Source organism: Leptonychotes weddellii, chromosome 6 (genome assembly GCF_054177405.1).
Source record: "Leptonychotes weddellii isolate Sample4059 chromosome 6, ASM5417740v2, whole genome shotgun sequence".
NCBI classification, from domain to species: domain Eukaryota; kingdom Metazoa; phylum Chordata; class Mammalia; order Carnivora; family Phocidae; genus Leptonychotes; species Leptonychotes weddellii.
Window position 1 is genome coordinate 116,061,703 of NC_138374.1, and position 22,852 is coordinate 116,084,554.

General features: G+C 54.3%; 1 protein-coding gene across 1 annotated transcript; it reads right to left on the reverse strand.

The window, feature by feature from the left end:
* Positions 1-2,020: 2,020 nt before the first annotated feature.
* Positions 2,021-20,966, reverse strand: NUAK2 (NUAK family kinase 2). The gene is made up of 7 exons (XM_006737039.3): positions 20,589-20,966; positions 10,979-11,099; positions 7,958-8,109; positions 7,534-7,599; positions 5,522-5,641; positions 4,813-4,945; positions 2,021-4,166 (listed from the first exon to the last, which is right to left on the reverse strand). The coding sequence occupies exons 1-7, from the start codon at positions 20,832-20,834 to the stop codon at positions 3,103-3,105; spliced, it is 1,902 nt and encodes a 633-aa protein (XP_006737102.2). The 5' UTR covers positions 20,835-20,966; the 3' UTR covers positions 2,021-3,102.
* Positions 20,967-22,852: the final 1,886 nt, after the last annotated feature.

Genomic DNA, 22,852 nt, shown 5'->3' on the forward strand with positions numbered 1-22,852 from the left:
TTCCTTGCACCTGGAAAAAAGCCTAGTGCACAAGAGATGCTCAGTAAGTATTTGTAACTATTTGTAGTTCTTTCCCCCCACCCCTGCTAATATTTGGCATCCCATAGACCTGGATTTGGGTTCTGGTTTTTCCACCTGCTAGCCAGGTAAGTTACTTAATGTTTTTGCATCTCAATTTCTTCTTCTGTAACATGAGAATGATAAAAATTGTACCAAATTAATGACACTCTCATGAGCATTAAATAACACATATAAAGTGCTTGATGTAGAAGTACTTCATAAGGGGCGCCTGGGTGGCTCAGTTGGTTAAGTGTCTGCCTCCGGCTCAGGTCATGATCTCAGGGTCCTGGGATCGGGCTCCCTGCTCCTCGGGGAGTCTGCTTCTCCCTCTGCCCCCCCACCCCACCCCCGGCTTGTGCTCTCTCTCCGTCTCTCTCTCAAATAAATAAATAAAATCTTAAAAATATAAAATAAAATTAAAAGTACCTAATAAATGGTCGCCCCATTATTATTTCTTAAGATGCAATGCTTTTCGGTTATCCAAACTCCCTTTCAACATTACCTGAATTGACTACAATCTCTCTTTTGAATTTTATGTATTTTTATGCATGCCAGCTTGCCGGCCAGTTTGCAACCTCCTTGAGGACAAGATCTTTTTTTAAGAAACTTTTTTTTTTAAGATTTAATTTATTTGACAGAGAGACACAGTGAGAGACAGGGAGCACAAGCAGGGGGAGTGGGAGAGGGAGGAGCAGGCCTCCCGCGGAGCAGGGAGCCCGATGTGGGACTCGATCCCAGGACTCCGGGATCATGACCTGAGCCGAAGGCAGATGCTTAACAACTGAGCCACCCAGGTGCCCCAAGATCTTTTTTTTTTTTTTTTTTAAAAAGATGCTGGGCTCTAACTCATGACGGTGAGATGAAGACCTGAGCTGAGATCGAGAGTCCCACGCTCAATCGACTGAGCCACCCAGGCGCCCCTTGAGCCTAAGATCTTAAGTGCGGCACTGGGGATGCAGCAATTCGCTGTCTTCCACTGAGCTTAGCACACAAACAGGGCTTGACTCCAGAGTTGAATGAGTAAGTGAGCACGGCCAGCTCCACGGCGGAACTCTGCTTCTTGAGGGTAAAGACCCTCCCTCTTTCTCCAGACCTCCAAGATACCCGACCGCAATACCCCAGGTGTAGCCTACGCAACTTCTCGTTTGCGCTCACATCTCTGCCCCGTTAGCGGCCTCCTCACTTCTTCCCCGCACCCCGCGACCGTGCCTGCCCCCCAGATGCAGGGAGGAGGAGCAAAGGTCCAGATGCTCTGCCCTGGCAGGCACTGGTGGCCAGCAGGAGGACAGGTGTGCTGCGGAGCTGGCCCGGCCTGGGGATGTCCCGGGGCCAGTGGCTGCCAACCGCGGGGAGGGCGTGGGGGAGGGAGCCCGCTCGAAGCCGGAGCCAGCCGGCTGCCGGCCTGTACTTTGTCCCCATCCTCGCTTTCATCCCGGCCCTCGGAGCCTGGGAGTTTCTCAATGGAGCTGGCTTTGGGGAATGCTCCGCAGGGGGCTGAGAGGGCTGGCCGACGAGGGGGGCATTCCAAGCATTCTTTACTTCCTGGAGGAGGCGGGCGGCAAGGGGCCAGAGGGGTAGCAGCTGCCCAGCACTGGAGGAAAGGGGATGTCTTTGGAGGGAGCGAATAAAGGCGGAGGGGGGGTCTTCAAGCTGCTGGGGACGGAGAACGCTGGGGGAGGGGTGGGAGATGCGGGAGGGTGGGGGCGGGGCTGTATAATCCACCAAACCCAACTCCTCCTTTAGTGCCAAACTGGGCACGTCCGTCCAGGGCTCCCCACCTGCTTAACGGGCCAGAGCCGGGAGCTACGAGCTGGGCTTTTTGGGGTTGCGGTTTGTTTTTTTTTATGAAGCAGGTGCTCCAGATCCCACCTGTGACAGCCCAGGGGGAGTGTGGGTTAAGAGGAGGCTCAAACCCCTGCACCCCACCTGCCCCAACAGAACAACAGAGGCTATTTTCCGATCACGGTTCTGGTTTTTAATGGAGTGGTCCTTTCCGGTCACAGAGGAAGGAAGAAGGACCATCAGGTAGACAGAGTCAGGGCATGGAGCCAGGGAGCCAGAGGCCCTCCTGACAGTGCAGCGGGACATGTGGATTGATTACCCGCCCACCTCCACGATCAGTAGGGAATCATTGCATAAAGATCTCCCTGTTCACAAAACTTAGACGTCACAGTGGATTTTCCCAGAACACAGTATTCACATTATTGAAAACAGCTTTTTTAAAAGACAGAGCTGAACACATAAAAATAAATAAGGGCATTCCAGGGTCCCGAAAGCCCAGAGTAATAAACACATCCATTCTCAGTAGCAGGAGCAGCTTGGAGGTCAGAGAAGTTTAGAGTCTTCGAGGTCCAAGGTGGGGTCCAGGGGAATCTGGGCCCCATGAGATGAAATCTAATAGCAGCAGCCTGAGCCCTTTCAAGTCTTCTAGATTCTTAGCAGTGACTCCGACTCCCGGAGGCTTGGGCCGTGTTTGGAGGGTGGGAAAGGGGAGAGAACCTTTGAGGAGATAGAGGTTGTGTTCTCTTACTGCGGAGATAAATCAGGACGGGTACCCTCTAGGAGACCATTCCCAGGACACCCCGGGCACATGAGGGGGTGCCACATTCCAGTTTTAGCGGCAGGTGGGGATGGGACCTGTATGGGGAGAGTTTCCATCCCCACCTTGGCAGGAAGTCACCATGCACAAAACTTACTCAGTGCAAGAAAGGAGACGGGCTCTGAGTGCTCTTTCCGGACGCCTGTGGCCCTACGGTGTGAACAGGAAGGGGGCCACCTGGACTGGCCCCAGGCCTTCCCCTCCTCGCTCTCTGCTAGCTTTTCCCCTCTACTGTCTTCTCTGTTCCCCAGGGCTGAAGACCTGAACCCTCCCTTGACGTGCTTTACTTGCCCACTTCCCATCCAGCCCTCCCTAGGGCTCAACTCCTGGCCAGGGGGCTAGTCTTGGGAGTGGGGGACGTGGCGGTCTCCCCTCGGGGTGCAGCCAGCTGCATTTTAGAACCTGCCCAGGGCAGGGCAGTGCCCACCCTCCCCTCCCCACCCTCAGCTGAGCTTGGAGCAGACCCCCAGTGCCTGTCGGTAGGCCTCTGTCACCTCCTGGCAGTCCGTCAGGGAAAAGCAGCTATCCCCCAAGGGGTCCTGCCACCAGCGCCTCAGGCCCCTGCTTCCAGGGCCCTCTGCGGGGGGCTCCTCAAGCCCCATGAGGTTGTCCACAGACACACAGCCCCGCAGCAGGGGCTCGGGGAGCCGTTCAGGCAAGTCCAGCTGGTCGAATGACTCAGAGGACAGGATGCTGTCCTCACTCATAGCCCCTGAGGGGCGGCTGGCCCGGGCCAGAGGGTGAGGGGAGGCCAGTTCGTCCAAGGAGCCGAAGGCGGTGGGGGTTGGGAGCTCCAGGGCCGTGCAGGAGAACTTGCCATTGTGTTTGAGGATGCCTTTGCGATGGAGGGGCAGCCCTGAGGTTTGGGGGGGCTTCTGCTCCTCAGAGCCCCCACCCACAAACACGTCCCCTGCATCCAGGAGCTCCCCAGACTCACTGGGTTCAGGGGAGGAGTAGTAGCCAGATTCCCGCTGCCGCGACTTCTTGAGGATGCCCTTCTTGGGGAGCAGGGGGCCAGCCTGTCCTGGGTCTGCGGGGCCTGGGCTGGGCTCAGGGTCTTCCCTCGCCGCTTCCAACGACGGCAGTGCCTTCTTCTTGAGAATGCCCTTGGGCAGCTTGAGGTTGCCCCTGGCAGGGCGAACGGAGGGGTCGTCTGCCGGGTCCCCCTGGAGGGACTGGGCCATGTCGTTCTCCTTGCGGGACTTCTTCAGTGAATGCTGGCGCTCCAGGCCTGGGGCGATGCCGCTGCTGCCTGACGCGTGCTGCTTGAAGAAGCTGCAGACCTTGGCCCCGTTCTCCAGGAGAGGGCGGGAGGACCGCCGGAGCCAGTCAGCCACGGAGGCCCGGCCAGAGTCGCTGCCAGGGCGCCCTCCGTCATGCAGAGCTTCCTGCTCCCCCACACGGGTGGCGTAGCCCCAGTTGACCCACCAGTGACTGGCCACATCCTCCAGGGTGGCTCGGCGGGTGGGGTTCACCATTAATAGCCACCGGATCAGGCCACAGGCATCTGGCAGACAGAAGACGGGGGCTTCAGCCTGGCAGCCACGGGAATGGGCACCCTGCAGCCCCTCTCACCGGTTCACCCCGATCTGTGCTAAGACTGCGCACCCCTGTGTCAGATGCGTCTAGTCCCACCTGGGCATGCAGATGCCACAGCCCGGCCAGCTCCCCATAGCCTCCAGCTTTCTGGGATTGACTGCCCATTTCTTCTTCCTTGCCTCGGCCCCTCGGGACCAGGGCCCCTTCTTTAGCCTTGCTCTACTTCGGTGTTTCTTCCCGGAAATGCAACCCTGAGGGGAAGGGCTGTGCTCAAGAGTAAACCAAGGTTCTCACACCCTTCTTCCTGCCCTGCCACCGGATGTGAAAGGACAAAGAGACTTCTAAGGACGAGCCCTAGAGCAGTCGGGAATGAGGTGACTGCAGCAAAGAGGATCCAAGTTAAACCATCAGAAGCACTTCCCAAGTATGAAGCAGCATGCCCATACCAGAGAGAAGGGATGCACTTTCCCTCTGGGAGTCACAGACCCTGGAGGCAGAGAGAGGACAGCAGGTGGGGGGTGGGCCTCTTCACTTCCCTGCTCCTGGCTGGTGCCCACCTCAGGAACAAGGGGAGGACACACGGGGCCTGGAGGACACCTGCACCTCTCACTCACCGGAGGGTTTAGGCGGCTCCCGGTAGGACCCGTTGCTGATCTGTCTCACCAGCGTCTTATGGTCCTGCCCGTCAAAGGGCATGGTGCCATGCACCAGGATGTATAGAAGGACACCCAAGGACCAGCTGTCCACCTAGGGAGCGAGAGAGAAAGAGAGAGAGGGTCAGCGAGGAGGCCTGAATGCTACAGGCTGGAGGTCATCCAGCAACACCAGAGAAGAAAGGGGTACATGCTGGAGAACTCAGGGGGCCGGGGCATCTGAGGACCACCTCCCTCTGGGACCCAGGAGCAAAGAGGGTGACGCTGTAGAGGGACTAAGGTTCAGGAGGACAGGTGTTGTCCATCCCCTGCAGGTAGGAGGGGCGGCCACCAGCGAGAGCAGTGGTGAGGTCATCCCTTCTGGGCAGGATGGGGTGGTGGTGAGAGAGCCCAGCTCTCAGGGAGCCTAGCCGGGGGCCAGGAAAGAGAACAGCAACTAGGAAGGTGAGCGGGCACAAAACCAGACTGGGGGGTCAGCAGACTTAAGTTCTCGGCCCAGTTTTGCTGCTCCTGCTAGGACCTGACAAGTCCCGACTTTTGTGTGAAGGGTGGGGGTGGAGTTTTGTGCTCTGAAGAGGGGAAGAACTGGAAAGCCAGCCCACCTCTCTCAGACAATCTAGAGGCACCGTCAGTGGTGGAGGCAGGCTGCGGGTGGAGAGCAGACACTCACCTCCGGGCCCGTGTAGGGCTTCCCGTTGACGATCTCGGGGGAGGCGTACAGGGGGCTCCCGCAGAACGTCTGCAGGAACTTGCCCTGGTGGTAGAGGTTGGAGAGCCCAAAGTCCGCGATCTGTAGGAGTGGGTCAAACACAGGCGGGGGTCATGCCAAGGCCTGGATTGTTCTGCAGCTCTCGGCCCACCCTTCTCCAGATCCCAGGGAAATCCAGGCCTTCGCAGGAGGAAAGGGTGCCGGGACCCCTGCCCCCCACGGCACGGACAACACAGCTCAGGCCCTGCAAGAGAGCATCTTGTGGATGTTGTGTCAGTGAAGAATGCCTCGGTGTGTGGAGGCTCCGGGGTCCTCCCTGTTCCCCCGGCCCCTTTGCTGATGCTGGACCCCCACTCCAGGGATGCACTCTCCTGCCTATAAACATCCTCCTGACCCGGCAAGCCCACCTCCCCTGAGACCTCCTTTTCCCACAAAGCCCCACCGTTTCCAGTGGCTGGCGGTAGTCCCTGCTCATCAGTCTCCCTCCTCCTATTACCGTGTCAGCATGTTCCCTGTGCTCACCTCCTTCTGCCCCCACCTCTCCTGCAGCTCTTAGCACAGGTGTGACCCAAGGATGGGACTCAACCGACACTTAGTGACTGAAGGAAGGGTCTACCCGTTGTAGGGAGAGAATTGACTGCTCATGCCAACGCCATGGCTCTCCGAGGCCAGCCAGCCCCATTAGTGATTACCGTGCAAGGGTTGGCCGGCCCTTCCTAGCAAAGGGCTCCTCTCTGCCCATAGCTGGGCAGGAATGTAGTGGCAGGAACCTGGGGTCACGCCAGTACAGTAAGAAGCAAGGGTGAAGTCAGAACAAAAATCAGGGCTGTGGTTAGAGCCCAGAAGAGAGAATCTTCTTGCAGGATTCCCTGAGCCATCTGATACCGAGGGCTTGAGAGGCCCCAGGCCCATCTTCTCCTTCCCCAGAGAGACCCTTTCCCCCAGCTATCCTCAGATAGAAGCAGAGGCCAATGCCCTGCTGCTCCCCACCTCTTCACCCCCAGCAGAGCGTCATGGGTGCCCAGGGTGGGGAGGGGCTGTTTATGAAACTCTAGCTCCTTCATTTATGGTTTTATTGGCCTCTTATCAAGCAGTTACCATTTGAAGCCCATAAAGAGGCAGATGATTGGTTCAGATGGGAAAGTTCGTGCCTGTCTGGTTATGTGAGTTTCCTGGCTCTGCCTCCCCTCCCCCTGCTTAGCATCAAAGAAAGCCCCACCTGCTCCGGGAATTGGCTGGATAAGGGGAATAAACTCAGTGCCAGGGTACTTCAGGGCATGGGTTCAAGGGCCACTGAAGGGAAGGGACTGTGTGTTGGGTTCAGGAAGATTCTGAGGAGTGTTCTAGTGCAGGGTTGGAGCCCTCCCAGGCACCTGCAGGGGCCAGCCCTTGTCATTTCCCCCTTCCAGCCCTGAGATCTGAGTTTATGCCATCAGCACCTCTCAGACCTCAGCTTAACAATTGAGGCGCGGGAATTCAGCAGCTGCAGGAGGCAGAAAGCTGGTGCCGGGGTGCTTGGTCTATGGAGGAAAGTGCCAAAAGGGCTACCGAATGGCAGCAGATTAATATGTGTGTGTATGCGTGCAGGCAGGTGGGGAGAACTGAGGCCATGGCCCTCTCTCCCTGCCAGGCCCAAGATTGCATGCAAAAGCTGACCCTAGATCTAGGCTCCTATTAGCCGGTTACGTCAAGAGCACTGGCTGGGGAATCAGCAGACCTTGGTTCTAGCCCCGACGCAACCACTCCCTTGCCATGGGACCTTGGGTCAGTCACCCCTTATCTTGAAGCCTCAGGTCTTCATCCATAAAACGAGGTACTGGAAAGGATGATGGCTGAGTTCCCTACTGGTACGAACATCTAAATCTGAGCTTCTAGAATCCCTTAAGTGCTTAGAGATAGACACTTGACGAGGAAACAGGGCAGAAAGGCTGGGATGGGGTAGGGAGCTGTGGGAAGCAAAGAAGTGGGCTCACCTTAATATTTCCATTGGCATCTAAGAGGATGTTCTCCAACTTGAGATCCCGGTGGACAATCCCATTCTGAAAGAGGGAGGGAGGAAAGAGGGTCAGGGGGAGATCCCCAAGAAGGACAGGAGGACATGAAGGCCTAGTCTGGAAAGTGAGGTCAACACAAAGGGGGCCAAGGCGGGGGAGTATGCGTAGGCTGGGGACACCCATCTCATCGGAACGGAGTATGATGGATCACAGACCCTTCCACCCCTTGGGGCCACAGCGAGAGACGCCAACATCCCCAGGCCTCAGAGTCCAGACAGAAGTTTGCCTCTGCCTCAGTCTCCCTGTGGGATCCTGGGCAGGTTGTGGATCTGTCTGGGGCAAGCCAGTCCCAGAGCCCCAGGGACTGCCCCTCGGGATAGGGGGCGCACAGCGGGGGCCTCACCTGGTGACAGTAGTACACGGCCGAGACGATCTGTCGGAAGAAATGACGTGCCTCGTGCTCGCTGAGCCGCTGCCGCTCGCTGACGTAGTCGTACAGGTCGCCCCGGCTGGCGTACTCCATGACGATCACAATCTTGCTGCCATTCTCAAACACTGGGGCAGAGCAAGGTGGGACTGTCAGGCCCTTCCAGAGTGCGCTGCCCCCCCCGGGGGGTCACACGTTCCCCCCCCGCCCCCCCGCCCCGCACCCAAACTAGACAGGACCTTCCTGCAGGGATATCTGCTCGCGGGATGGGACGGGGGCAAGTAAGGGCAGGAACAGGGCTGCTGAAGGAGCCACGAGGTGAGGCCAAGGGAACTGGCTTATCCTCCCTCTCTTTGCAAGTTCGGGCTTTTGAGGATTCTTTCCATTTATCTATCTATCTATCTATCTATCTATCTATCTATCTATCTATCTAAGAAAGAGAAAGAGCAAGGGGAGGAGCAGAGGGAGAGGGACAAGCAGACTCCGTGCTGAGCGCAGAGCCTGACACGGGACTCGATCCCATGGCCCTGAGATCATGACCTGAACCAAAATCAGGAGTCCGACCTGGGCGCCTGGGTGGCTCAGTTGGTTAAGCGACTGCCTTCGGCTCAGGTCATGATCCTGGAGTCCCGGGATCGAGTCCCGCATCGGGCTCCCTGCTCAGCAGGGAGTCTGCTTCTCCCTCTGACCCTCCCCCCTCTCATGCTCTCTCTGTCTCATTCTCTCTCTCAAATAAATAAATAAAATCTTTAAAAAAAAAAAAAGAGTCCGACCTTTAACCTACTGAGCCCCCCAGGCACCCCAGGCTTTTGAGGATTCTTAAAACCAGCCTGCAAATTCCCAGGAAAGCAAGGACATCAAGGGATGAGACTAAGTCATGTCCTCTGGCTCAGAATCTGGTACTTTGTACCTTGGGATGGTGGGCAAATCTCATCCAGATACATCAGTAAGAATTCAGGTTTGGGGTTTGAATCCTGGCCCCATCACTGACTAGCCGGGTGACCTTGGCAAATTATTCAACCAGTGTGCCTCAATTTCCTCATCTGAAGAGTGGGATATAATGGTAACCTCACAGGGCTGGGGAAGACAGAGAGAGAAGTCAGGGATAGCTCTGGGGCTGGCTGAGCAAGCTGGCATGGGGTCTGACATATAAGCAAGCACACGATAAATGGTGCCTACTGTTATATTTATGATCAGCATCCTCGTGCGTAAACTTGAAAAAGAATGCCCATAATAATGTTTGCCTCAAGGATCCGAAGAGGGACAAAGGTACATGAATGTGGTTTGTAAACTCTACAGTACCATGGAAGACTGAGCTAGAGATCTTGTACCCTCAGCATCTTTGACTTCCTGGCAATGAGCCCATCCCAGCTCATGTGCCACTCAGGCTTTGTCCTAGCTCGAGCTGCCTAGAAGTGTAGGGAAGGACTGGTTCATCAAACTGGCTAGGTGTGGTCAGAGCATGTATGTCTGCGACGTTACATCTCTGTGTCAAACGAGTCCTAGGAGTCTGGCTTGCTGAGCCAGCCCCAGAACTACTGCTGTCTAGCCTGGGGGAAGGAGCAGAGAGAGGAGGCTTCTGCCCGAGGAATCCCGGGTGCCAGGCGATTGGATACATGGCTGGGAGAACTGTGCTCTTTTCCTCTCCCACACAGGCAAGTGGTCCTGACGCATGGTGGCCCCGTCTCCTGGGAGGTACCCAGGTGAGACCCTACTCCCGTGGTCCTCCAGATGTCTGTAGGGGTGCGTGCAGCCTTTGTGCCGTGAAACTGGAGGTCAAGAGCTAGCCAGGGTACATTCTGGAGAGCTGCTATGTTCCTAAAACTGGAGCCTCCCCCGAGTCCGTATCTTCTGAAGACTATGGCAGGCTGGGGATGGGTGGGGAGGGGGTGTGCCTGTCACACAGTAGCTGTGACACCCCTACCTACAATCGTGGAATCTGAGGGGCAGGAGAATCCACATCCTAAGCTTCAAGACTCAGTTCCCAGATGTAGCTGGAGGTATGGGTGTAGGGGAGAATTCACGCTTTCTCTCTCTCTCTGCCCAATCACCAAGCTCAAGCTGGCTTAACCAATACTCTGTCATCTACCCACTCTTCCCTGGGGGAAATACAGAGAGCCACAATTAGCCTTCTCAGCCACTTGCCTGGGCTCCGTGTGGCTAAGTGGACACGCCCTTAGTCTTCCTATGGACAGAACCAAGGAAAGACTTCTCCCTGACTTCCCACCAGGAATATTCAGATGGAGGTCAAAGCCACAGGCCTCCTTCCCTCCCTCTTGCTGCTACTGCTACCCCTGGTTTTCCATCTAACTGATATTATGTAAAGGCTGGCAGCAGACAGGCGTGTGTGGGAGCATGCTCCCCCTCTTTCCCTTGTCACCCTCTCTTGCTCACTTGGTTGTCTGGGTCACAGGGAACAGAGCAGATGGGGTGGAAAGCCAACACTGATGTCAGAGCAAGAGGAGGCTAAGAAAGATGAGGAAAGGTGGGAGCCAGCCCCATGGCAGGAATGATTCAGAGTCCAGGTCAGACTGTAGGAGGCCTGGCTCTTGGGACGGGTGAAGAATAACCTCCACGCACCTGAGACAGGTACAGGTCTATGTGTGTTCCAGCCTCCCCCAGAATGCTAAGGATCTCACTGGGTTGGGGAGGTAGTGTTCCATTATGGAAAACCTAACAATGACAACAAGAAAGCCTACAGTCCGTTGAGTTCCTCCCATGAGTGAATACTCAGTGACATTTAATTTGATCTTTGCAGCTACCCTGTGATGTAGGTGGGATTGTCCCGTTTTACAAACGAGGAACTGAGGCCCTACCCAGAGCCTAATTAAATTAGTTGCCCGAAGTCCTACAGCTGGGTTTCAAATCCACCTTTTGTCCAACGCTAAAGCCTGTGTCTTTTTCACTTCTTTGTGTTCTCTGTTCTGACTGCGTGCGCGCGCGTGCACGTGCACACACACACACACACACACAGCTTCGAATGCCCTGCCTCTGTACCTTCATGGATGGCAATGATGTGGGGGTGGTTGAGTGACGACATGATCTCAATCTCTCGCCGAATGTGCATCAGGTCTTGCTCATCTTTGATTTTGTCTTTCCGGATGGACTTGATGGCCACCTGGGAACAGAGAATGCAGGAGACTGAGGAGAAAGGTCTGGCAGGTAAAGGCTTCCCTAAGGATACTCTGGGAGCTCTGACCCTGGCCGCCTGCAGCTGTTACGAAGTCCTCGGTGTCGTGCACCCAGAGAAACCATTCCACCCCGCCCCAGGGTAGGTGACAGAGAGGCTGGAGAGCACCTTCTCTGGAGCACCTGGGTTAGGCGCAGTCCACACGGCGGGAAGGAGCACGGGCCGGTGACCTTATTCAGAGTCCACAGATGAACAAGGAAGGTACAACCTGCATTTATACGGCCAACGCTTTATGACTTACAAAGCAAACTTAGCATATACGACACCACGAGGACAAGGGTTGGCCTGGTTTTGCTCAGCCCTGGATCCCTGACACCACACATGGTGCTGGGCACACAGGAGGCGCTGAACGAGCATCTGTCACATTGTTACTAACACATGGGCCCCTTCCAGCCGTCCTGAGAGGTAGGCCCAGAAAGTTCCATCGCCCTCACTGGTAGGGGAGAAAACTGGGACCCGGGGAGGTTAAAAGACCTGCTCAAGGTCGCGCAGTGACTAACCGGCACAAACAGGAATGAACTTTGAAAACATTATGCTAAGTGAAAGAAGCCAGACACACAAGTACAGATGGACGATTCTTTTTTTTTTTTTAATTTTTTTATTCTTATGTTAATCCCCATACATTACATCATTAGTTTTAGATGTAGTGTTCCATGATTCATTGTTTGTGCAAAACACCCAGTGCTCCATGCAGAACGTGCCCTCCTCAATACCCATCACCAGGCTAACCCATCCTCCCACCCCCCGGACGATTCTTTTTTCCTAAAGATTTTATTTATTTATTGGAGAGAGAGAGAGAGAGAGACAAGGAGGGGAGCACAACGAGCGAGCGGGAAGGGCAGAGGGAGAAGCAGACTCCCCGCTGAGCAGGGAGCCCCCTGGGATCATGACCTGAGCCACCCAGGTGCCCCTGTCGGATTTTCCGTATAGGAGGTAACCAGAATAGGCAAAAGCATGGTGCAGAAAGTAGAACAGCGATTCCCAGGGTGGTGGTGGGGGTGGATGGAGGTGGGGGGGCGCTATTGTTTCATGGGTACAGAGCTTCTGTGTGGGGTGATGAAAAGATCCTGGAAATGGGTAGTGCGGATGTTTGCATAACATTGTGAATGTACCTAATAGGTCACTGAATTGTACCTTTAAAATGCTTAAAATGGTAAATTATATGTTATATATATTTTTAACCACAAAAAAATTATGAAAAAAAACCCCACACCAGTCCCCTCAGTCTCGGTAAGGAATGTCCCTCTCCTAGCAACAAACAACCAACCAGACAGTGAGCGTCCCCTGGGCTTTGCTGTCTCCTCGGCAAAGGTGCAACTACCATATAAGGATCTAGCCCGGGGGCTGGCAAGTGCGGTGGGTTCAGGAAGGGTGGGGTGAGGCAAGAGGAAATGAAAGAAGTGCCAAGATGCCAGGCCAGGAAGCAGAACTCTTAGAGCCCGAGGAGCCCCTGCTTTCTCTGCCCTGTCCCACTGAGCAGCCACGGGGGCAGAAAGAGGAGAGTGACAAGAAGCCTTCCCCGCCTGCGGAAAACGCGGCCTGGGGGACAGTCAGGGGACCTGGGGTCACTGTCCCTAGGAGCAAGTCCCACCCCCTCTCAGAGCCTCCGTTGCCTTTTCTGTGCAACAACAGGCCGAGGGAGGCCGCGAAAGGTGCTCTCCCGCTCTGAGGCCGGGGACCAGCCCTACAAATGCAGGGTGGGGGGGCCCCGAGGTGCTGGGCGGGGGGCCAGGTGGGGTGCCACAGGGCCGGTCAGTTCCTGACGAGGCCCGTCCAAGGACACGAATGGTAAATTCAAGACTTCCTCTTCAGGGGAGGTGGACGCCTTGTGACAAAATCTGAAGGCCCAGACTGAGGGAAACTGCTTCGCATTCCAAGTCCCAGGAGGGTTTGCCTCCCCTCAAGGTTCAGAAGGAGACGGGGGAGAAAGGAAACCACAGCTTCAGGGGAGGGGCCTCTAATCCCCCCTTTCACAAGGCTCTGGAGGCGGACAATGGCTTCCGGCTCGCGGGGACCGCGCCGAGCAGGCCTGCGCTCCCCATCGGACAAGAATGCGGAACAGCCTTAATCCCGTGAGGGGAGCCGCGCACAATGGCCAGCCCGGTCGCCCCGGCAACGGCCCAGGGATGGCGTGCCCTCCGCCCCGCTCCTCCCCTGGAGCTGCATCCTTGAAAGAGGGGAGGCCCAGCTCTTGTGCTCTCCCGGAGCAGGTCAGGGAGGACAATGGCAGCGGGAGGGACCTGTCACCATGGAGCCTCCTCCCCAAGATGCGGGAGAGGCCCACGGTGCAGCTGCAGGGGACGGCGCGGGACGGGGCGCCCCTCAGGGGCTTTCTTCACCGACTGCCCCCGCCCCCTGCCCTTGTGCTCCAAACCACCCTGATGAGCTAAGCAGAAAAATCCCTGGCTTAGAATCGGACAGGGGGATGGGGATGGGGAGGAAGGGGCTTGAATCCTCCTGCAACGAGGAGGATTCAACTTGCAGCATCAATCCTGCGCACCCCTCTCTCCACACCCTTCTCTCCCTGAGGGGGAGATTTTATGGACTCGTTCTTTTCTAAAATTCTTTGATTTAAAAATCAGACAATAGATAAAGTCCTATGAGCTCTTCAGATAAAGGGCCATAAACATTGTGTTAATACGTAGTAAAAAAAAAAAAAAAAAAAAGAGGCCATATATAAATCACATATCTAGATAATGAAACAGAAATAGTTAGGGCTTAAGATGCACATATATGCAAAAACTAGGCATGTTACAACTGTATACACACAAGCCTATACAGCAAGGAGATGAATCATCACAGGCTTAGGGGGAGAGGTCTCACAAAGACGAGGCCTAAAAGAAATGAGGTTCCAAAAAAGAGGGTCCGAGCAGGGCTAGGAGTCCCTGGGTCTGTAGAGAGTATAAATGTTGAACCCTGAGATCCATTTCTTTCAACTATGAAGCCTATGATTCCACGTGAGGATTGCTAATCCTCAGTGAACGGCTCCATCTTCCTGCTAGCTCATGTTCTGGCCTCAGGGGGCTAGGTCAAGGCGCCTCCTCCACCCGGACAGCCTCCCCACCTCAAGTTATCCACATTAGGTCCTAGGAGACCACAGCTGGCTGGCACTTCCTATGAAGGAAACAAGTAATGTCATCAGGCCTCCACTAGTCTCCAAGCAGGTGACATACAAGAAGAACGATGTGTCACTGCCCTGGGGGGCCTGGGCCACTGTTCCCAACCTATTCCTGCCCCACAGGACAGGCCCCGTACCATCTGCTGGCTAGTCTGTCATAGTGAAGGAGATATAAAAACAGCTCAGGCCTAGAATGTGCTCAGCATACAGAAAGCATTCAACAACTGTTTACTGGTGAACACAAATCACAAATAAGTAGTTCTTGGCTAAGTCACTGGGCTGATCCCCTGACTGACAGAATGAACACCCAGATAAGATTTTCTGCCCTTCTTCCCATGTATGGGTGGAACCAACTTCAGTTACAGGATGAATTTGAGAGACCTTTGTTCTCATATGCAAGTTAGTTGAGCATCCATTCTCAAAGAATTAAAATATACTAACCAGAGCCAAGAACAATTGCTGAGTGGATCTCCCAGAGGTAGGAAGGCCACATGCCTAGAGACAATCCTGGTTCATCCTGGTATAATTATTAATAGAGCCCTTTTAGGGGCGCCAGGGTGGCTCAGTTCATTTAGAGTCCAATTCTTGATTTCGACTCAGGTCATGATCACCAGGTTGTGAGATGGAGCCCCGTCTCCAGCTCTGTGCTCACAGGGAGTCTGCCTGAGATTCTCTCTCCCTCTCCCTCTGTCCCTCCCCCGACTCTTGTGCTCTCTCACTCTCTATCTCTAAAATAAATAAAATCTTTAAAAAAAAAAAAGCTCACCCTAATTTAAAAAAAATAGAACCCCTTTTACTCTCCAAAGTAAAAGTACCCACGTTAAGGTGATATGTTATATGGCCACCCTACTCAGTGGGGCGGGACATCCAGGTGCAACAATTACGTGATAATATAAGTGTGAATGCCAGGTCAGTGGAGTGGGGAGGGGGGTCAAGAGCCCAGGTATCTGATTCCTATTTGTCCCTATGGAACCATGCAACTCAAGACAAGCCACTGAAATGATGTGGTTAACTAGTGTGGCTAGTTTTAATGTCCTCATCTGAAAAATGGAAGGGTATTTATTCTTCAAACATCTGCTGAACACCTACTATGTGCCTGGTGCTATGCTAGGTGTTGGAGACTTAGACAAAAAATGGATAGTCCCTGCACCAAGGCCCTCAGTCCCGTGGGAGAACTGGCAACTAAATCTACTGTAATGAATAGGACGGTCGTGGTCCCTGCCTGCCCAGGGACTCCAGGAGTGCTGATGAGAGCTTTCTTTGCCTGGGGGAGCAGGGAAAACCACCTCTGGGAGAAAACTTCATCTTAGATCTTCAAGCCAAAGGGGGTAGGCTGGGAAGGGGCATATAGGGCATTATAGGCGGAGAGAAAGGTTTGGGCAAAGGCCAGAAAGAAAGGAACCATTCATGAATGTGTACATCAGGACCTCTAAGCTCCCTTTCAAACTCTAGCATTTTCTGCTGAGCATCTTCAGAAGTGGGTCACTGGCTACTCCGCCAGGAAGGTGCTGGCCAAGGATTGTTGGAATGGGCTTGTTCGGAGACCCTGTGCTATGTCCGTGTTAACCTGCTGGGGCAAAAGTCCTATGGATGCTGGCCCATTTTGCAAAAACAGCAGGACTAATCCCCCATCCCCTTTTGCAAATGGCAAACGCTAAAGTCCAGAAAGGTCCACTGACTGCCAAGTTTTCCTGACACACCAATGCACAATCAGGATGGAACGGTGTTGCCTGCAGAAGCTGCCATCTCAGAAGACGAAAATTCCTTGCAGGTGCCTTGCCCTGCCTCGGGCTCCCTGCCTCCCACCCTTGGAGAAGGGAAGGGCTCACCCCCTGCCTTGGGCCAGGCCATGCAGTACCACCAGGCACCCCATCCCTCTTAGAGATCCACAAACACACCGGGGAGATGGGTGTTGGGGGCTCAATTGGTTAGATGCTTCCTCCCCTGCAGGAACTCGGATCAGGTCTTAGAAAAAGAAGATCTAGAGGTGCTGGTTTCAGGTCCCAGGAGACAGGGTGCAAGCTGGGCATCTCCGGTCATAGCTAACACCAGGAGTTGGAGCCAAGATCCTTGACTCCTCTCTGGCCTTTCACGGAGCACCTGCCGTCTGGAAGGCAGGGCAAGGAGCTGGAAGATGACCCATTTAGATAACGGAGGAGAGGTTAGGCTGGCCTGGGCTAGCCTGGGCAGAGTGGGAATGGGTCTGGGGGTGGCTCACCATCCCACCAAGCCTGCCAGAGACTCAGGCAGGGAGCAGGAATGGGCTCCGGGAATGAGGGGAGCCTGAGCCACCTCCCCTAAGCCCCATGTTGTGCCCGCCCCCTCCTTGCCACCCTCTGCCCACTCTGCCAGGTTGCTGGGCAAGGCGCTTCCCTGCCCGGCCCTCTTGTGTGGTTTGGCCACAGCCCAAGGACAAGAGTCGCCTACAGCCGGAGCCTCCCTCCCTGCTGCTGAGCAGGCAGGTGTAGTCAGGGCTGGGAGGGCAGCGTCACGCAGAAGAGGACTTTGGTGGCCAGCCAGGCGGAGCCCTTCTCTGGAGCAGGGGCCGAAGGAGAGACTAGGACTTTGAACAAAGCAAAGACCAAAGCGGTTTGGCTTAGAGAAGCACAGCACAACCCATTCTCTTGCTCAGGGCAGCACAGACCCAGGATGGGTACCCCAGGAGAGAGTCAAAACTAGCCTTGCTGGGATAAACACTGTGTGTGTCAGCTCCTATGCTGAGCACTTTACAGATATGATCTTACGTCATCCTCTGAGAACCCCACGAGGTAGGAAGTATTATAACGCCCACTCTACGGTCAGATTCCTTCACTGACAGAGGAGGAAACGGAGATACACAGAGGTCACAGAGCTGGTAAGCAAGAGAGTCTGAACTGGAACACCTACGGTCTGACTCTGAGCTACACAGCCTCCTTGACGAGGTCAAACCCAGGAATGTCGTGTAGTTCACTCATCCAGGATCCCTCAACATAGTCAGCACATGTAGGGGTGGGAGTTCATTCCCAGTGACTCTTCCCACCCTCAGCACTGCCTGGAGCTCTGGGAAAGGCGGCTTGTGCTCACTGTTGGAATGACAAAGCACACAGAGGCAAGCCCGGGCTCAGCTCAAGGCCAACTCCCCGTCCAAGACTCAGTATTGGTCATCCATGGCCTGGGGTGGTCAAGTCAGGAGCCTGCGTTGCAGACATGCCACTAACCAGCCACAGGACAAGTCCCATCCTCTCTCTGGGCCTCAGTTTCCCCATCTGTCAATGCAGGGATCAGACCATCTGGGTCATTTTCAAACATTTTGACATCCCATGCAGCAGTCCAACATATATAAGACACAGAAGCATCCCTGTCCCAGATCACTATCCACTTGGAGTCCCCTAATGTTCCTCATGGCACCCCTTGGAGAGAAGACAGCCATGCAGATCATCCCAAAGGCTTTGGTGGATTCTACCATTCCAGGGACCCCAGCAGGTGTTTTTCTTTTGGGGGGAGGGGCAGTCAGGGGAGCTGGGAGAGTCACAGGAGGAAATGTCATTTGGATACCAGGAATGTACTCAGAGATGAGAAGATCCAGAGCAAATATTTGTTTTTCCTTTGATGCCCTCCTGGAGTAGCCATTAGTCCTGCCCACTTGCCCCTCCCTTTGGGCAGTCCCATCTGGCCCCTGATAATCTCATCTAGGTAGGCTGGGAAAGGGAAAAATGCTAGACAGGTAGAGAGAATATTGGGATGGGAGCCAGCCAGCAGGCTTTCCTCTGAATCTAGCCCCCACCAACAACCTCAGTTCATTTTGAGGGATGTCATGGGCCATTTTCATGTCCCTCTCCCTCACAGGAGATCCTGAGGCACCAGGTCAGCCTCTCTTAAAGGAGGACAGTGAAGAGGCCGGAGTGGGGGTGGGGTGAGGAAGAGGAGTCCTCTCCAGAACGGAGAAACCATTAGCCCCCAGGCAGCTACTCTCCAAGCAGGACGGAGACCCTGAGCAAGTTCCCTGCAGAAATACAGGGTGGTCTGTGGATCAGGGTGGCCCCATGCCTACTGACCTTAGCTCCCTGCACACAGTGAGAGGCAGGAGGCCGGGGAGTACCTTCTGAATTCTCTCTGTTCTGATGTAATAAGAGCTGGAATCCCTGCCTACAGCCACTGAGGTTTGAAAACTGAAAGCTGGTTTATCTCATTCCAGAATCAATGAGATCTCTCTCTCTCTCTCTCTCACACACACACACACACACTCTCTCACACACACACACACACACACAGTGCTCCAGGTCAAGAGTCTGATGGGATCTCAACTTCAATCTCAATTTCCCAGTTCCTGGGCCACCCCAGTCCCCCCAACCCAGTCTGTCCTCCAGCAAGAGGCACATGCTATTTTGCAGCTAAGCCCCTGACAAAGCCTGAGCCCAGTGGTCTCAAGCCTGGAGCCTCACTGGGCCCTCACACTTTAGAGAAAGAGAAAGAAAGGAAAGCCAGGAAGTACACGATTACCCAATAGCTGTAACCTGGCAGCAGGCAACTGGGGACAGTGCCAGGCCTTAGCAGGAAAAACATACTCGGCCCTATTGATGAGGCCATAATCCACTCCCTTTCTCCAGCACCCACTCTCCTTCACCAATGAAATGACTTCTTGAATTTCAAACCAGTTACTGACTGCGAAAGCAAACAATCTGGGAAGGCCACCGGTCCCACAGCCCATAGGGTAAACCATGGACACACAAATACACATGCACGTCTCATAACCAGCACCCAACGGAATTTTGCAAAACAGTCCCTAGACCACCTGCCCTAAAAAGCTTGTTAAAATGTAGGTGGGGGGGGGGCTCCTGGGTGGCTCAGTTGGTTAAGCGTCTGCCTTTGGCTCAGGTCATGATCCCAGGGTCCTGGGATGGAGCCCCACATGGCATCTGGCTCCCTGCTCAGTGGGGAGCCTGCTTCTCCCTCTCCCTCTGCTGCTCCCCCTGCTTGTGCTCTCTCACTCTCTCTCTTTCAAATAAATAAATAAAATCTTTAAAAAAAAATGCAGGGGGCGCCTGGGTGGCTCAGTCGTTAAGTGTCTGCCTTCAGCTCAGGTCATGATCCCGGGGTCCTGGGATCGAGCTCCGCATGGAGCTCCCTGCTCGGCAGGAAGTCTGCTTCTCCCTCTCCCACTCCCCATGCTTGTGTTCCTACTCTCGCCATCTCTCTGTCAAAGAAATAAATAAAATCTTTAAAAAAGAAATGCAGGTTATCTGGCCCCATCCTAGACTTTGGAATAAAATCCTCTGGATGTGGAACCAGAGAATAAGTATTTCAAAAGAAGCACCCCAGGTGATTCCTATGCACATTAAACACATGTTTGTTAACTAACTTTTGGCAAACTCGCTACCCTTTCAGGATTTGCCTTTCCAGATATAAATATCGGTTCTTACTGCAGCTTCTGTGTATCAGGATCAATTTAAATTCACATTTGTAGCTCATTCAATCTTCATAGCAGCTTGGGAGGGAGGCTGTGGTTTTTGGTCTTTTTTTTTTTTTTCAGTTTTGTAGAAGGTGAAACCGAGTATAATGATAAAATAAATTGCTCGAGTTCTCACAGATTACTACTACTATCACTACTACTACTACCTATGTCCTCTGACCCCACATTAACTGGACATCTTTCTGAAAAGGCTGAAAACCCAAAGGCATCCTGGGACACAGTAGACTTTGCACCAGAGCCTGGTTTCACATTTCCCAGAATAAAAAACCCATCCTAATGAAACTTGGAGTCAATTTTAGAGCCAGAAACGACCTAAGTGTCAAGCCCATCTCCACCCCATCCCACCCCAGTGCAGATCCCCATGTAGGCTGGGCTGCCAGATAATAAGAACTGAGTTGAGGAACTGGACCTCACACATTCATCCAAGCACACACTCATTTACTAAACTCATACTAAGATCAGGCACCTTCTACTTCCTCTTCCCATTCCACTCTTTCGGACAGTACGCTCCAAGCAAAATTCAACCGAAGTCTCATCTTCTGTAGGGAGTCTTCTCAAGACAGGACACTATGCATCTTTTATGCACCCTGCACCAGCCGTCCGCCTCACTAACTGGGCAGTCATCGCATGCTGGCTAGTGTTGGGGTTCTCAGGTCCAATGCCCGCCCCACCCCCGGCCCCCCCGCACGCGCGCGCGCGCGCGAAGACTGAACGATGGCCACTCCACCGAGGACGGCACTAGCCCCCGGCCCGGCCTGCATCCCTCACCGTCCGCGGCCAAGCCCCGCGCCCGCCCCGCGCCCGCCCCGCGCCCGCCCCGAGCAGCGCGGCGAGAGGGAATCGCACTCACCAAGCGCCCCGAGCTCTCCCGCGCCTTCTTCACCTTCCCGTAGGTGCCCTTGCCCAGGGTCTCGAGGAACTCGTAGCGGTGGCGCAGGTTGTGCTTGTGGTGGTGCCGCTTCACCGCCTGCTTCTTCATCTGGGGCTTGGGCGACTTGATGAGCCCGTCGGTCAGCGGCCGGGCAAGCTCGGCGGTCAGGGCGGGGGCGGCCGAGGGAGCTGGGCCGGGGCGCCGGGGGAAAGCCAAAGGCTCCATGGCGGGCAGGAGGCGAGCGAGGGCGGAGGGGGAGCCGGCTGCGCGGGGAGAGCAGAGCTAGAGCCGGGGGTACACGACCCGCACCCGCGCGGGGAACCCGCAGCCGCACAACAGCGCGCGGCAAGTCGCCGCGTTCCAAGTTGTTATAAACGCTCGGAGCCCGAGGCCCTGACCACGCCCCCACGCGCCCATTGGTCTGCTCGCCGGCAGGGCCGCCCGCATTGGCTCGCCCGGGCCTCCGGCCCCGATTCCCCCACCCCCCACGCCAGCCGAGTCTGGGAAAGGTGTCAAAGGAGCCCCGCCCACCTGGGCCCCAGAGGGACAGGCTCGGGGAATAGGAGACATCAGAGGAGGCTGCTTGGCTGGTCGATACTACCGGGGTCTGGAACTGCTCTTGCCTCTGAGTGGCACTCTGTCCTGGTTAGAGCCACCTGTTGTCATTCTACTGTACTGTTTTCTCTGTTATCGAGGGGCAATCTGACAGTACTAGAGGTCACCGAAGTATTTTCTCCATCCTGACTAATTTGCATCTCTCAAGCCAAAATCTGTGAAGTCACTTGACCACTTCTTTCAGACCATAAGGGGGAAAAGGGGAATGGAGTGGGATGGAGGCAGACCCCAGTGAAGTGGGAGGGCTAGTGGAGAGCTGTTCCAGGGGTTCTGAGTTCACCTGTCTTCAGTTAGTTAAACCTTCACTGGATCCCAGAAATGTGGTTCTGGAAAGTTCTTACCTCTTCATCAAAGAAGGCTTGTAGGGTTGAGTGGCTCCCTCAAGAGGTAGAGGAATTTATGAAGTGTTGGAAGGAGGTGGAGCAAGGCAAAGGGAAATATTCATTCATTTAAAAATGCTTTACACTCGGGGTGCCTGGGTGACTCAGTCGTTAAGCGTCTGCCTTCAGCTCAGGTCATGATCTCAGGGTCCTGGGATCGAGCCCCGCATCGGGCTCCCTGCTCAGCGGGGAGCCTGCTTCTCCCTTTCCCACTCCCCCTGCTTGTGTTCCCTTTCTCGCTGTGTCTCTGTCAAATAAATAAAATATTTTTTTAAAAAATGCTTTACACTCTTATTATTTAACTTCTGTTCCCTAAATCTGTATATAGCGGCCCACTCATAAGTTTTCCTCTCTGATTTTGGAGCCAGGAGGACTGGTTTTAAGTCATGAGATTTGGCTTGGTATTTAAGGCCTAGAGCACTGGGTCTAGAATCCCCATTCTGAGTGTCATCTAGAATCCCCATTCTGAGTGTCATTTAGAATGAAATGAGAATATCCATAGGTTCTCCTTCCTCTAAGTGTAATAGGGAGAAAGAGACATTTCCCCTTGAGTCTTCTTGCTAACCCAATTTTTTGAAGTGGGTCTTATTTTGCCAAAAGCCACATAGCCATATAGAGAAACTGGCAGAGCTGGGATTCAGACCCCCCCACAGGAGGCTTGTGTCTCCAGCTGTGTATTCAGGGCATGCTGAAGATCAAGAAGGACTACATCCCCAGTGACTGGATTTCGTATTTAGTGTCTTCCCACTTTCCTACTTCTACTGATTCTTTGATCCTTTCTAGTGTGAGTTAGGGATGGAGAATGCTTCCTTTGTAGCAGGAGAAGATCCACTTAGGTAGAAAACCAACCTCCCTTCCCCAAATCCGCAGGAGGTAGCCAATTTGGTATTCTTCCCTCTACCAGCCTCCCTTCTTGCTCTGAGTCATCTGCCAAAATAGAATGAGGCCCAGGTAACAGTCCCCCTGACCTGCTGTTTCCTTTCTCCCCTGAGATCTGCATCCATCCTGGGGGCCCAGCTAGCTAGGGCCATCCAGATAGATTAGGATTCTTTTTTTTTTTTTTTTTAAAGATTTTATTTATTTATTTGACAGAGAGAGACACAGTGAGAGAGGGAACACAAGCAGGGGGAGTGGGAGAGGGAGAAGCAGGCTTCCCGTGGAGCAGGGAGCCCGATGCGGGGCTCAATCCCAGGACCTGGGATCATGACCTGAGCCGAAGGCAGACGCTTAACGGCTGAGCCACCCAGG

What these genes read in the sequence shown, in the direction of transcription:
- NUAK2 (XM_006737039.3), bottom strand. Translation starts at nt 20,834, where the DNA reads ATGGAGCCTTTGGCTTTCCCCCGGCGCCCCGGCCCAGCTCCCTCGGCC. An exon ending in GGGAGAGCTCGGGGCGCTTG is followed by an intron (nt 11,100 to 20,588) that starts GTGAGTGCGATT and finishes CTCTGTTCCCAG; the next exon opens with GTGGCCATCAAGTCCATCCG. An exon ending in GGAGCCGCCTAAACCCTCCG is followed by an intron (nt 4,167 to 4,812) that starts GTGAGTGAGAGG and finishes TCTGTCTGCCAG; the next exon opens with ATGCCTGTGGCCTGATCCGG.